We start from the raw sequence: 14,202 nt of genomic DNA, 5'->3' as shown, positions 1-14,202 counted from the left end.
GGTGACTATTTTGGGTCTATTATCTACCTTTGCACTTTTTTTAAAAAGTGAATCAAGTACAATATGGTTGATGGGTGGCAGGGCATTCAATGCCCTGCCACCAAAAAAATATTCTCTCAGGCGTCGCTATAAGCGTCGCTATTTATGGCTCTGTAGCGTCGCTATGAGCGTCGCTATAGTCTTCTGTGTAAACGTCGCTATAGGCGTCGCTATATGCATCGCTATATAGCGACGCTCATAGTGACGCATGTAGCGACGCCTATAGCGACGCTCGTAGCGACGGTTTTAGCGACGCCGGGGGTTATAAAAACCCAATGTATTTCCGTCGCTAACATCGTCACAAGAGCACACAACCTCTTGTAGTGCATGCATTAATGCACGAGGCTAATTGGTGTAGCCCCCTCAACAAATTATGGAAGAGGCACTGGACAGAAAAGCGGTGGGAGTAAGTCATGGAGAACATCTGGAAGCCAAGGTGGACTTATATTTTTGTGGAAAGTGATGTGGGGTGCTCTGTCGGCTGGAGTAAAGGTACAAGAAAGAGGCATCGGGTCCGATCGTTTCTCAGGGTGCAGAATAGCTAGTGAAGACCTAGCCCACCTTTTCATGGGATTCCAGGAAATCAGGGGCATGGCTGGGAAAATATGCAAGTGGATTCAAACCACATGGCAAATTAAGTTCTTCAAGAATGATTTGTTTTTTGGTAGTAACAGGTTGGGAAGTCCTGCTCTTCTTGTCTGCACTCAAATAATCAGTTACTACTTCATGCACCATATTTGGCAAGCAAGGAACCGCCACGTGTTTGAGGGGGATATGGCTATGGCAAGCTTTTGTGAAATCATACAAAAGAGCAGAGTGATGATACACATGATCGGAGGCAAACAAGCCTCAGAGGACTGGTCTAGAACAATACATAACATCTTGTAATAGAGAAAGCCTAGGAGCTCGTTCTGAGCTCGAGATTGTTGTATATTTCTGATGTTCTTAATACTATCCACTCAAGATTGTGAGTTTTTGTTGGGAGAAGAGGGGGAGATCGACCTCTTAAACTATTCAACACAAGCTTCCAAGAAATCACCATCAACCTATCCACCTGTTCTTCCAATTTCCAAGCACACACACTCACCTAGACTCCCGTATCCCCAAAAAGGTAATGGTAATTTTAGCTTTGACTGTAAACTTTGGTTCATAAAATCGGCTATCTTTGAGGAGATCATGATTTTGGAAATTATCATAACAAAAATTGAACCACCAAATGTAGTCAGATATGGTCGACGAGGAATGGACAACCAATATTTTCCTTTGAACCGCAAGAGAGAGTGCTTGTGTGGCCGAAGGAGTCGGTGGCTTGATGTCTTTCAATGGTTGGGTTGGTGGAAATCGACCAACAGAGTTGGAGTGGGGTGTGTGTAGGTTCTTATTAAAGGGGGGGATAATTTGCTTCTTAATTTGGATGGCTGTCCAAGATTTTAACTAAGGCCACACTTTTTAATAAAGTGTGGAGCCACCAGTGCATGGCGTGCAGGAGATCGCCGACATCGCGAGCAGAGGAAGGACGAGGGTGACTCGCAGAGGCCGTTTTGGTCGGCGTCCATGCCTAGTAAAACAACCCCAATGCCAGGGTGATCCTTTCGATGCTGACAGGGTTTGTTTCTGCAGAGGTCGATGGTGATGCTTGTTGTCCAACAAGGGAGGATTCCCACAGCACTACTTTGTTTTGATTGTGTCAGACCTCTCTTGGCTACAAGGTGTTGCAGTTAACACAACCTTAAACTCCTCGTGTGATGAAAGGCCGTCGGGTGTCACAATCAGATCCTTCTTTCTTTCCTGCAATCTTCCTCTCTAATTAAACTTTCCGATGTCGTCCTTCATGACAAAGCAATTGCTCGCTTGCAAAAAAATCTTCCAACTCTTTCGAAGTCAAAAATCTTCCGGCTCTCCAAGCTTTTCTGCTTTCTTCTTGCCTTCACAATCCGCAATGATTATGCATTAGAATTGAAGGTGAACACTCAACATACCATATTTTGATCGTTATGAAGCCGAATTGGAAACCAGTTGCCGATTAGCCACCAATTAACAATCGAGTTTTCTTCTGCAAATTCGATCAATTATACTTTGAATTTCCACGAGTCCTTGAATCCTTGAATTGCAATTGGGCTTTTGTCGATTAGAGGAACTCCTTCTTAAGATTGAAATTTGGTGCCGATTTATCCTCGAACCTGAGGCTTTGATACCACTGTTGGGAGATCGATCGCTTAAACTATTCAACACAAGCTTCCAAGCAATCACCATCAACCTGTCCACCTCTTCTTCCAATTTCCAAGCACACACACTCACCTAGACTATCACACACACACACACACACACAATAAACATAGAATTGACATAGACATGCTTGTAAGAGATGTGTAAGAGATGGAGACTAGATTAGAGAGTACACAGCAAATAACCATAGCATAAGAGAGTAGAGAAGAGAATCTGCAAGAGAAAGGCCTAAATCTAGCCCCAAACTCCACCGCACCTCTCTTGTGGAGTTGGTATTTAATATATTATTTTGAGTTTAAGGTGCCAAAAATTGAGGCCCCTCTTTTTACAACCACTTCACTTTTGTAAATGAGTGAAGCTCATTAGTTCTTGCATGACCCATAAGGGGAGTTCCCACTACAACTATTTACAGAGCCATAGTGGCTTATTGCAATGATATTCTAAGATACTGTGCAAATATAAAATAGCCAAGAGTAATTGCCGTCGCCTCTTCATCAACTCCCCGCATTCCACTCTACAAAATCATCATCAACTCAATTAGTAAAATAAATAGACATCACATAATTAACCATTACGTCAGTTATCCCAATTGTAGCTAACCCACTACAACAAGAGGGTGCCTAGTCTCGTAACAGTTTTGCACAAACAAAAAAGATATGTGTTTGATATATTTTTTTTTGTGGTCTCTTCTCACCATGAAAATTAGGAGGATTCATAGATTTGAGTACTTTGGCCACCTCTTTCAACTACAATAGATTAATCTCATGTGAGGAAGCTGGCGTTTGGGTGACTAGACTTGTGAGAGTGCTCCCTTAGTCATTACCAACCTTGAGGATGAGATGCTCAGTGGATTCATGAAACTTATAAGCACATCCATGAGACATAATATTTTTTTATCAAGTTCTTGAAACTGCTCTCGGGGAGGTCACCTATATACATTTGTCTATCATGTGGAGTCAATTGAAGCATCCTTTTCAATATAAAAATTGCCACATTCTTATATACAGAGAGTGTGCTATAATCATGGAAAATGCATTGATAATGGATTTAATATTACCCTTAAAAAACATGCAATATACTAGTTTTCTGTGGACTAAATGTTCCAAAAGACCCCTCTATAGAGCATGTATTTGTGCTTAAATTGCTTTGAATTCAATGATATCAACCGTTTGAAAGTCCTCTTTGATAAGCTTTGTACTATGTGATGATATCAAAATAAAGAATTACTACAACAAAACCGTGCATGATTATGCATGAAGCCACAATTTAAAGTGAAGAGCCAAAGGGAAAAGACAACCTCTAGAATTCCCACGTGCAACAATTTGAGATGATACAAAGTGAGCATCAAAGAGAGTGCAACATTCGAATAACAAGTGAAAGAATCACGGTGGCTTTCTACAATAATTAGAACGTCATAAAATTATTAGGTTGAGTTTAAGTAGAGTTAGTGTTCAAGAAAGAATTGCCTCAGCTTAGTCTTGAGCCGGTTGAAAGTGGAGACTAATTGGTTGCAAACCATGGTAAAGGGAAGAAAAACTGGTGAAATATGTGAGAAAATAGTTCAAAAATATTGCAAATTTTAAATTTGTGCTAGTATTTCCGGTTCGCTTCTTTGTGGGGAGGAAACTCAATCGACGGCCACTTAATAAAAGAGACTTTCCTGAATATTGACTAGAATTAAGTTATAGAATGTAAGAAAAGTCAAGCCATGTGAGGCTGTGAAATAAAATGTGAAAAAAAAAACTCATATATATATATATAGATAGATATGTGTGTGTGTGTGTGTGTGTGTGTGTATCCATAGGACTTACTTAAATTATGCAAGTGAAGTTTCACTTTAATATTCTAAAACAATAGAATGCAAGAAAAGTCAAGACATGTCAGGATATGAAATGAAAAGATCCATTTACTATTTTAAAATTGAAATAACATTTAATGTATGTCTCAATCATCACTCAAAACAATGAAAGTATGCCTAACCCAACTCAAGCTTCTTTTAGAAAACCAAAAAGATTTTGATGCAATAGAGAGTTGTTTATCTCTAGAGAATTACAAGCATGCCTTGCATATTCATAAATGGAGACCGGAATGAATGTTGTAACTACTTGAAGATATTTTTAAAGGCATGAGTCATGAGTCATTGGAAGGTGAGCAGAGCATTTGTTAACCTAAATGACACGAATCAATAAGAAACAAGTGAAAGGATCACGATGGCTTTCTAAAACAATAAGAAAGTAATAAAATCTTTAGGTTGAGTTTAAGTAGAATTATATAAGGTGAAGCACTACTCAAGAATGTCTCTTTTATTAAGCGATCGAGTGTCCTCCTTGCAAAGAAGCAAACGAAATATACTAGTAAAGTTTTTGAAATTTGTAGGATTTTTGAGCTAAGTTTTGACATCATTGCACCAATGTTTCTTTTCTTGATCATGGTTTGCTCATTATATATATATATATATATATATATAAGCGATCGAGTGTCCTCCTTGCAAAGAAGCAAACCAAATATACTAGTAAAGTTTTTGAAATTTGTAGGATTTTTGAGCTAAGTTTTGACATCATTGCACCAATGTTTCTTCTCTTGATCATGGTTTGCTCATTATATATATATATATATATATATATATACATATATATATATATATATATATATTTATATATATATATATATATACATATATATATACATATATAAATATATATATATATATATGTATATATGTATATATATATGTATATACATATATATATACATATATACATATATATATATATATATATGTGTGTGTGTGTGTGTGTGTGTGTGTGTAGAACTTACTAGAATTGAGATGAAATAAAAATATCCATTTAATACTTTAAAACCAAAATAACATTTAAGGTAAGTCTCAATCATCACTGAAATCATTGAAAGTATCCTAACCCAACACATCTATGAGGCTTCTTTTAGAAAGCCAAAAAAGATAGTTTGTTGCCATGTGTCACTAATCAAGAAGCTTTTTAACCAGTGGTCCACAATTGCACCCAAAATGTAACCCTTTTACAATGGCCTTATGGAGTCCCAGAAAAACAATGTGAAAGTTCATTATGGTCTACATAAGGCTATGTGAGAGTAAACAAATAAAATTTAAATAACATTTAAGGTAAGTCTCAATCAGGCCATTTTTTTATGTTCTTCAAGTCGGTACTTGCTACTCGCAAATGACTTATATATTATAAAAGGGCCCCAATAATAAGGTAAATGGTGCACATTGCACATTAGTATTTTGAAACAAAATAAAACAAAAAGAAATAAAATAAAAAGACACATTAAAAATCAAAACAAAAGAATGTTTTAATGCTTTCAAATAAGCATAGAAAATAATTAAACAATTTAGTGAAGTGATTTTTTTTTTGAAATCCTCAAATGAGAGAATCATTTATCAATACCTCAGTGTAAGATGTGTTTGAGCTTAGGCTTAAGCCGATTGAAAATCAAGATCAGCCGATTGCAAAGGATGGCAAAGGAGAAAAAACCCGATAAAATATACTAGAAATGAAACATTTAATGGTCTAAAAACTTATGTGTGGTGGAAATTAGCATGAACATAGTGGGCATTTCATTAGAATAGATTCCTAATGAGAATTACAAGAGTGCTTGGGTGGAGAGAGCAACAAAAAGCATAACACCTAGTTAGATAGCATCAACAATACTTTCAAAAGAGAGAAATTAAGCTATTGACAACAGTTGAGGACCGGATTTGCATGGAGCCGCGGTCCCCCCTCTAAAAGGCTTTGTATTATGGTTTCTCCCATCAAGAGAGACATTGTACAATACAATTCTTTGTGTTCCTTCAAGACTAGCTAGTGCAATGAAGATGAAAGCTTCATGCACTAAGCAAAACACTTAGTAAACACAACTTTAATTATCCCCGTTCTCAGACCCAAGACCTCACACACCTTCGAAGATGGTGAGAGCTAGCAGGGTATGAGAGTAGATTGAGAGGAAGAAGGAGTATCTTACGAGAAAGATGTACATCTCCTCACATAATCACTCATATTAGCATAGCTTTAGCTTAGTAATTAGCTTGGTAGAGGAGATGAGCATGCATTGAAGCTTGGCTCTTGGTTGGATTTGCATCCACAAGCCAAGAGTGTGTCGATGTAGGCTTCTATCTCACAAGCTTGGAGTAGGTGATGAGCTCTCCATTAAAGCTTGGGAAGAGATAGTCTTCTCTTTCTTCACACATGAGATTGTGTGAGTGTGTGTGTGATAATGACTTGCAAAAATCAGCCCCCTCTCTCTCTTGGGCGAGCCCTCTTGCTAATTGCTCTTGTAGGCTCCCCATTGGACCTCCCCAAGTCAAGCCAATGGCTATTAAGCAGCATAAGTGATAGCCTTCTGACATGTGTCCCCCTTTCCCCTTTTGTGAGAGCTTTAGGTAATTTAATAATTAAACTAAACTCTCATTGGACCCCTTTGCCTCCTGGCCAATAGGAATAAGGCAAGCCATTCGGCTCCTGAATGCTCATTGGATCCCTTGGGAGACTGTCCAATAATCTTCTAGGAGACTTAATTCTCATTGGTTCTTTTATTAAGTGTTTTTAAATTAATTAAACTAGATTTACTCTAGCCTAATTCTCATTGGTCCACCTCCAAGGCCATCCAATAGGAATTGGGCACACCTTGTGGGCATCTGGGCTAGGGAGCTGACATGTGTCCCTAATTCCCTTTGTGTAAAGGGAGTCTATGTGTGTGTGTGTGTGTGACTTTCTCTCTCGTCCCCTAGAAGAAGGGCTCGTCCCCTCCCATGTAGGGATATGCAAAGACTTTTTAGTTACACACAAAGCATCCAATTTCCCCTAGGGTTGACCTTTGGACACAACCTTTGAATTTTGGAACCTTAGCATTTTGGAAGTCTTAATGGGATGAACCTTAGGTCTTTTAGCCCATTGTTGCACATAGCTCTTTTGCAGAAGGCCCCCCCCTTTGGATCCCTATTTTCCCTCCTTTGGATCCCTAATGTGGCCGGTCTGCTAGCTTAACCAATATTCTAGCTTTTTCTCCCCTGGCACTTCCCCACATTAAATGATCAGTTTAATATGAGAAAATCATTTAGGAGAATTAGATATTGATTATTATGACAAGAAAATAGTTCGAATATTTTGTAAATTTCAAAATTTCTAATAGTATTTCCATTTTGTATTTGTATAAGGAGGAAACTTACCGCTTAGACAAAAAGGACTTTTTCGACGACTGCATCATAAGATCAAACTCCTATGAATATTTTGTTTAATGTTTTGATCTCTAAAGTCATTTTCAAGCATGCAAAGAAAGTAAATGCTGCCTTGGAGAATAGCTTTCTATTTCAAAGTTTTAGCTTTCTATCCAGAAGACTTTTGAATCCCTTAGGGACACTCGTCTCTCAAAGAAGGTAATGCAAGGAAACAAAAAGAACAACAAAGTTATTTTACAAAGACCCTTTCCATATGGTGCTCATCCAGCCAAAGAATCCAATGGCGTGAGTCTTGCAACAACCTTGCACAATGAACCCTATGGTCTTCCAAAGGCCAAAAAACATATATGTGTGTGTATGTAAAATTTATTAAAATTATGTAAGGTGAAGCTTCACTTTATCATTATAAAACAATAGAATGCAAGAAAAGTAAAGACAAAATGTGAAATGAACGGTAAGTCTCCATCATGCACTAAAAACTATGAAAGTCCTCCTAACCCAACCCAACACTAAGGGTTTCTTTTAAAAAGCCAAAAATGCATGAGGAAGCGGGTAGACTTGGGTCCTAAATCTTCATCTGCGATCTTTTTCCTCTCCCTCTCTCTGTGCTCTCTTCTTTTGTTCTATCGAGTTTAGACTCATTGAATAGTTATTTGAGGTTCCTTAGATTGTTACGGTGCAACCTTAAAACTTTTCTTATCATGGCTGTATGTGTGTGTGTGTGAAGACGAAGTTTCATGTCCTTCTTGCATTCAAAGGTCTTGTGTTCAAGACTTGGGGCACATGCCAACAAGTCTTGAGTCCTCTAGGTCTTTCCTACTGAGAAATTTTCTCTTCTTCTTTGACTGCAACGTTGGATGTGAATCGTGAGGTGATTGGTTTGGTGCATGAACCTGTTTGTAATGTAAAAGAGAGCGCTTGCCGTGCATAGTTAAAGTAGAAACGCAAGCAGAGGGTAATGGCGCTGCTTGTAGATCGCCATTGCTCACATGAGCTATAGAAGGCAAGCTCTTCGGCAGACCCAGAAGGAGGCCTCGACGATTGCTTCGTAGTGCCGCCACTGCATAGACCATCTCTGCGAACACCCTATGCAAGTGGCATGGAGGCTTTCGAATGGCGATGAAGCTGGATTGGTTGCAGATGTGGGGAGTGCCTGCGAGGAATGGGGATTCTTCCAGGTAGTCAATCATGACATCCCTCTCACTGTCATTCACAACCTCAAGGAAGGCGCAAAGGCCTTCTTTGCGGTCCCGCTGGAGCAGAAGCTACATATCAAGCGGACTTTTGAGAACCCGCTTGGGTACAATGACAGTGAGCTCACCAAGAATATCCGCGACTGGAAGGAGGTCTTGGACATCGCTGCAGAGGGCTCCTTAGAGCTCCCTGCGGATTTCGATGGTGATGATCTCCGAACGCGAAGGACTCCGAATCAATGGCCTCCAAGCATGCCTCATTTAAGGTAGTTGGATTGGCTTCCAATAGTGAATTTGCATGAAGACGAATTCATATGCCCCCATGTATTGTATGGATATTCCAGTTTTTGTATGCATATATATATGTATGTATGTACACACACACACACACACACACACACACACACACACACACACACACACATACAGGTATCTATTTGGTCTTCTAACCCTAAACTTTCACATGGGCCTATGTTGCATGCCATATGATGTAGGGAGCTTTTGAAAGCTTTTCTAAAAGATTTTCTTTTGTGTTCCATATGTCTGCCCTTGGTTTTTAGAAGCTTTTAACCCTAAACATTTACATGGGCCTGTGTTGTATGCCATATTATGTAGGGAGCTTTTAGAAGCTTTTGCCCTTGGTCTTGTCAACTCTGCTTTTAACCCTGAACAATCACAACATGGGCCCATGTTGTGTGTCATATGATGTAGGGAGGCAATTGAAGAATACATCTCTTCAGCAAAGGAGCTAGCTTTCACCCTGCTTCATCTAATTGCACAAAGCCTAAACCTTCCGGCAAACCATTTTGATTATCAGTTCATAGGCTCAAAGATTGTTCGACTTCGTTTGAACCATTACCCTGTTTGTGCTGCTCCTGAGTTGGCATTGGGCGTTGGTAGCCATAAGGATACGAGTGGTCTCACAATCCTCTTACAGGACGATGTTGGTGGCTTGGAAGTGAAGCGAAAAGACGGTGAGTGGATACCTGTGAAGCCTAACCCCACGGCTCCAGTTATAAATGTTGGTGATCTAATACAAGTAAGCAACTCTTAACTTCAAAATCAATGGAGTGTTGTAAGTGCTTTGTCTGACTGGTTTTTGAGATAGCCAACTGTTCTTGATTAAATTTAGGTGAGATAAGTTTGTGGAAGAGACACCATCACATGTTGTATGCTAATATTACATGCACCATTTGTATACATTTCATGGCTAATTAAGTGATTTATGCCAACAGCTATACAGTAATGATATGTACCAAAGCGTTGAGCATCGAGTTGTCGTAAACAAGAATGTCGATCGATATTCTTTCCCGCTATTTTTCAGCCCTGCACATTGGGTCAATGTTTCCCCCATACCCCAGTTAACGGATGAACAATGCCCCCCCAAATACAGGCCTTTTAATTGGGGCAAATACGTAAAGAGGAGGAGGGATAGCAACTTTAAACATTTGGGTGTGGAAAACCTTCAAATTTCGGATTTTGTCATAAAGTCCTAGTAATGTGAGTCATGGGTACTTTAAATTATTGCCGAAGTGGGTGTTTGCTTTCTCTTGGTTGTGTGTGTGTGTGTGTGTCCAAAGAAGTTTATAAGAAGCTTATCATCGACCAATTACCACTTCCCAAAGTAAATGCTGTGATGTTAGCATTCGTAAAGGTTAAAACTTGTTGTCAACAATGTGCGAAACGTGGTTTGTATCATGGTAATGGGTTAGGTAAGCAATACTTTTTCGTATACTTATGTATACTGAAGTGTAGCATGGTTGAAGGCTTCAAGTAATAAAACTAAAGTTAGGACATGTATGTGATTCATTGTTGGGTGCACTTCATCGTCTTTATACATAGAATTTGGTTTACTATATGTTTTCTCTAGATTTTTGGGTGAAAACATGTTAACCTGTTGCGCTTTTTGTGCTAGTTAGCAGTTTCAAGTTAGCACATCTTCAAAAATTTGGGCGTCCGGTAAATTTTTACAAATAATATCAAAATTTGTCGGAGGCTGTACATGCTTAAGTCATGGGATATATAGTGTGGCTAGGCTTATTAAGCTCCCACATAAGTAGAGGGTTTATATATATATATATATATATATATATACACACACACACACACAAACACACACGGTGCCACAAATCTTACACCAAAAAACCTTCCCTTGTGGGTTCCGTTGCACTTACATGTAGGCCTCCCCTCAAAACACATTAGGGATATGTTTTAAGACTTTACACTTCATGGTTGACTAGTCACCCAACACGCAGGTTTTCACATGGAATGGATCACATGGCCAGGGTTTATAGGCTTCCACATAGGGAGAGAGTGTTTCTACACATAGATAAAACAAAGCTCTCACCCAACACCTTTTATAGTGAAACAATATGGGCATGCACATGGTTGAGGTGTGGGGATGCTATTGAGGCACATGGATAGAATCTTCACGGTCGGAAGTAGAGGTGTTGATGCTCGATGCATGTTGTATTCCATCCCTTCCACCACCCTAATGTCTTTTTGTGTTGTTGTGCCATGTGGGATGCCATCATGGCATGTCCATCAGATTGGGATTGTTGGGTGTTGTGAGAGTCAAGGGCTTGTAGTCCAAATCTTGTCTTCTCCTACAAGGGTAGCTTGATCTCAATTAGGAGCACTAATGGTTCTTTTTAGTTCTAGGATTGTTTGCGTTAATCTTCTTCTTTTATATATGGGCTTGTAGTTCAAATCTTGTCTTCTCCTACAAGGGTAGCTTGATCTCAATCAAGGGTACTAATGGTGCTTTTTAGTTCTAGGATTGTTTGTGGTAATATTCATTTTTTATATATAACTTCTTGTTTTTACATGTGAGATGCAAAAACCTTTCCTTGAGAAATAATGTGAGCCTCTATTTTTTAGTGTAATATATGGATGGTGCACTAGTGTAGAATTCATGGTGTACCTATGTGTGTATACACAAAGAGAGAGGCTAAGAGTGGGAGAGAGGCAGTAAGTGCCCGAAACGAGTTTTTCTTGGTTGATTAAGGGGAATATGAGTAGATGCTGATGAAGCTTTGAAGGAAAAGGGGGGTGGGGGGGCACGTGGTGGAGAGAGAGAGAGAGAGAGAGAGAGAGAGAGAGAGAGAGAGAGAGAGAAGAAGAAGAAGAGAATTTTAACCGTGATAGGAAACTATCCTAAGAGACCTTAAAGATCTTTTTCGGGGAGGGAGAGAGAGAGAGAATCCTTGCGTGGATGTTGTCTGCGAAATGGAGCCTCGTGCAGCAGCGCGCAATGTGATTCGGACGCGTCGCAGCAGATGGCATGCAAGCCGATGAGGAGTCAGGGCGGTGCAAGGAGATGAGGAGTCAGGGCCGAAGGAAGGGCGTGGAATGCAGAGAGAGCACTCTCTCTCTCTCTCTCTCTCTCTCTCTCTCTCTCTCTCTCTGGTTGGACGCGAGCATAGCTGATCGCAAGCTGCTGAGCCGGCAGCCTTGGAGTTGAGTGCAGAACGTAGAGAGAGCACTCTCTCTCTCTCTCTCTCTCTCTCTCTCTCTCTCTCTCTCTCTGGTTGGACGCGAGCGTAGGTGATCGCAAGGTGCAGAGTCCGCAGCCTTGGAGCTGAGTGCGACGCAGAGTATGCATTGGGCAAGCGGCAGACAGTCTGGTTGAGGGCAGGGAGAAATGGCGCAATCGTGTGTATCGCCTCCAACTCATTGCTTGCTTTCAAAAGTTAAGGAGCCGAAGGGATATTCGAAGAAAATTAATTAATTGATGCAACGTAGAGCCAGTAGAGGCAATATAAACTCAAGAACAATACTTTCTTTCAGCTATTCATAGTATGTTGACAGTAATATAAACTCAAGAACAATACTTTCTTTTAGCTATTCATAGTATGTTGACAGTACATACTCATATATTTCCTAATGTGATACCACATCACTACTCATGTCATCTTCTCATTCTCTTTGAACTCATTGCCTACATCACTCAACCTTATCTCCACTCTAGCACAAATTCCTTGCTCTAACTTTTCCTCACTTCTAGACTTGTCTCTCATACTCTAAACTAGAATTTGTAGTAGCCGATCTACAAGATCACATCTTTGCACTCATTCCCTTTTCCCTCACATAGATAGCCAAGATTCCTCATGTATATACTCCTCATTGGGTAATTTATGTGGGTGCCTTAGGTTCCTTCATACCCTCATTAAACCTCCTTTGTCCTTTTAGGTTCTTGGCAAAAGTTCAAATGCGCATATGTCAAAATTGTGCTAGTCAGCATTGTCAGGGACATGAAAAAGCATGACATGTTAACATGCTAGATTTTGAGAAATATTATCATTGTTTGAGATATAGCAGCGAGAATGCACTTGAAGATGGAGAAGCTCAAGTGCACACAAGAAGATAAGTAGTAAATGACCGTTCAGTGTGCCAATACAAAGATGAGACTAGTGATGAACATATATACAAGCCAAGGGAAAAATAACCTAAAGAGAGAAAAAAGGGCCCAACAGGTTTAAGTGTGTCCACACACATCACTATCATAGTATGGTAACAAATCCCCCTGGGAGTGATGCTGTGAGAATATGAGTCGGCACTCATTTATAGAGAAGTGCCAAACCTTATGTGATGAGTCCACAATGAAGAATAAACCCAAAGCTTTGCAAAAATCTTTAAACTTCTCATGAGACAGAGCCTTTGTGAAAAGATCAATAGGGTTGTCCTACAAAGGCACATAAGTCAAGTTGACCTCTTGTGTAGAGAGTCTCTTCTTGGCATAATGACAATGTACTTTTGAGTAAGCAGGCCGTCTAGCCAAACCTACAACACACTAACCTATCTAACTCCTAACCTTATTCTTTGGTACAGATAATGAATAATGGGGTGAGTGACTATTGCAATGTGATGCCGCCAAGAGGATGGAGCTCTCTTTCTTCACCACACGCACTTACATCGTAGGGCATCGCACAATTGTCCTCACAATTCGTATGAGTGGCCACGTTTGTGTAGCGTCTTTGTCTCATGCGTGAGTCAGACGTAGCATAAGCAAAGAGACCAGCCTTAGTGAGTAAGGTTAAATTATAGATTTTGATTCTTTGTCTTATGTGCTACAGAGGCATAATAGCTTGTTGATGTGATGTAAAAATGTTGGTTGATCTGTTGTAAAAATGTTGGCCAAGGATCAAACAAGTGCTCTAGAATCCTAGATAGAGCATACGGCTCTGGTCACAGTAGGCAGCAAACAGGATTTGGTAACGAAACAAGTTGGGACATCTAAGCCCCAAAGCAAGAAACAAAAGCTAACTATGGAGTTCTAGGACTAGCTTAGTGCCCACGCTAAGCGCACAACATCAAAAACTAGTCACAAATCGTAGAAACAAGGGTTTTAGACACAAAATTGGGCATATCTTTAGATTTTGAGATACAAATCACAAAAGCTTTTGAAAATAGCTCAAAATAGCATGGACTATCAACTGACCAAGTTTCATGTCAAAATGAGGTCAAACATGGATTGCGATCTATGTATTCCATCATGATTTTTCGTTGAGAGTTGAGTAGTAGGTAACTGAG

The 14,202-nt window shown here is 39.7% G+C and overlaps 1 protein-coding gene across 1 annotated transcript; it reads left to right on the top strand.

Annotated features, from left to right (window-relative positions):
* Positions 1-8,294: 8,294 nt before the first annotated feature.
* On the top strand, positions 8,295-10,218 carry LOC147423036 (protein LATERAL BRANCHING OXIDOREDUCTASE 1-like). Its single transcript, XM_086502090.1, has 3 exons — positions 8,295-8,936; positions 9,382-9,709; positions 9,906-10,218. Exons 1-3 carry the CDS (start codon positions 8,566-8,568, stop codon positions 10,164-10,166), a joined length of 960 nt encoding a protein of 319 aa, XP_086358216.1. The 5' UTR covers positions 8,295-8,565; the 3' UTR covers positions 10,167-10,218.
* Positions 10,219-14,202: the final 3,984 nt, after the last annotated feature.

The sequence above is a fragment of the Adiantum capillus-veneris genome, chromosome 26 (assembly GCF_014529385.1).
Source record: "Adiantum capillus-veneris isolate H3 chromosome 26, ASM1452938v2, whole genome shotgun sequence".
Taxonomy (NCBI): domain Eukaryota; kingdom Viridiplantae; phylum Streptophyta; class Polypodiopsida; order Polypodiales; family Pteridaceae; genus Adiantum; species Adiantum capillus-veneris.
The sequence above is the reverse complement of the archived record's forward strand: the minus strand, read 5'-3'. Positions and strand labels throughout refer to the sequence as shown.

Coding starts and splice junctions, on each gene's coding strand:
- LOC147423036 (XM_086502090.1), top strand. CDS start 8,566: ATGCAAGTGGCATGGAGGCTTTCGAATGGCGATGAAGCTGGATTGGTT. Junction 8,937..9,381: donor CCAAGCATGCCTCATTTAAG/GTAGTTGGATTG, acceptor CATATGATGTAG/GGAGGCAATTGAAGAATACA. Junction 9,710..9,905: donor ATGTTGGTGATCTAATACAA/GTAAGCAACTCT, acceptor TTATGCCAACAG/CTATACAGTAATGATATGTA.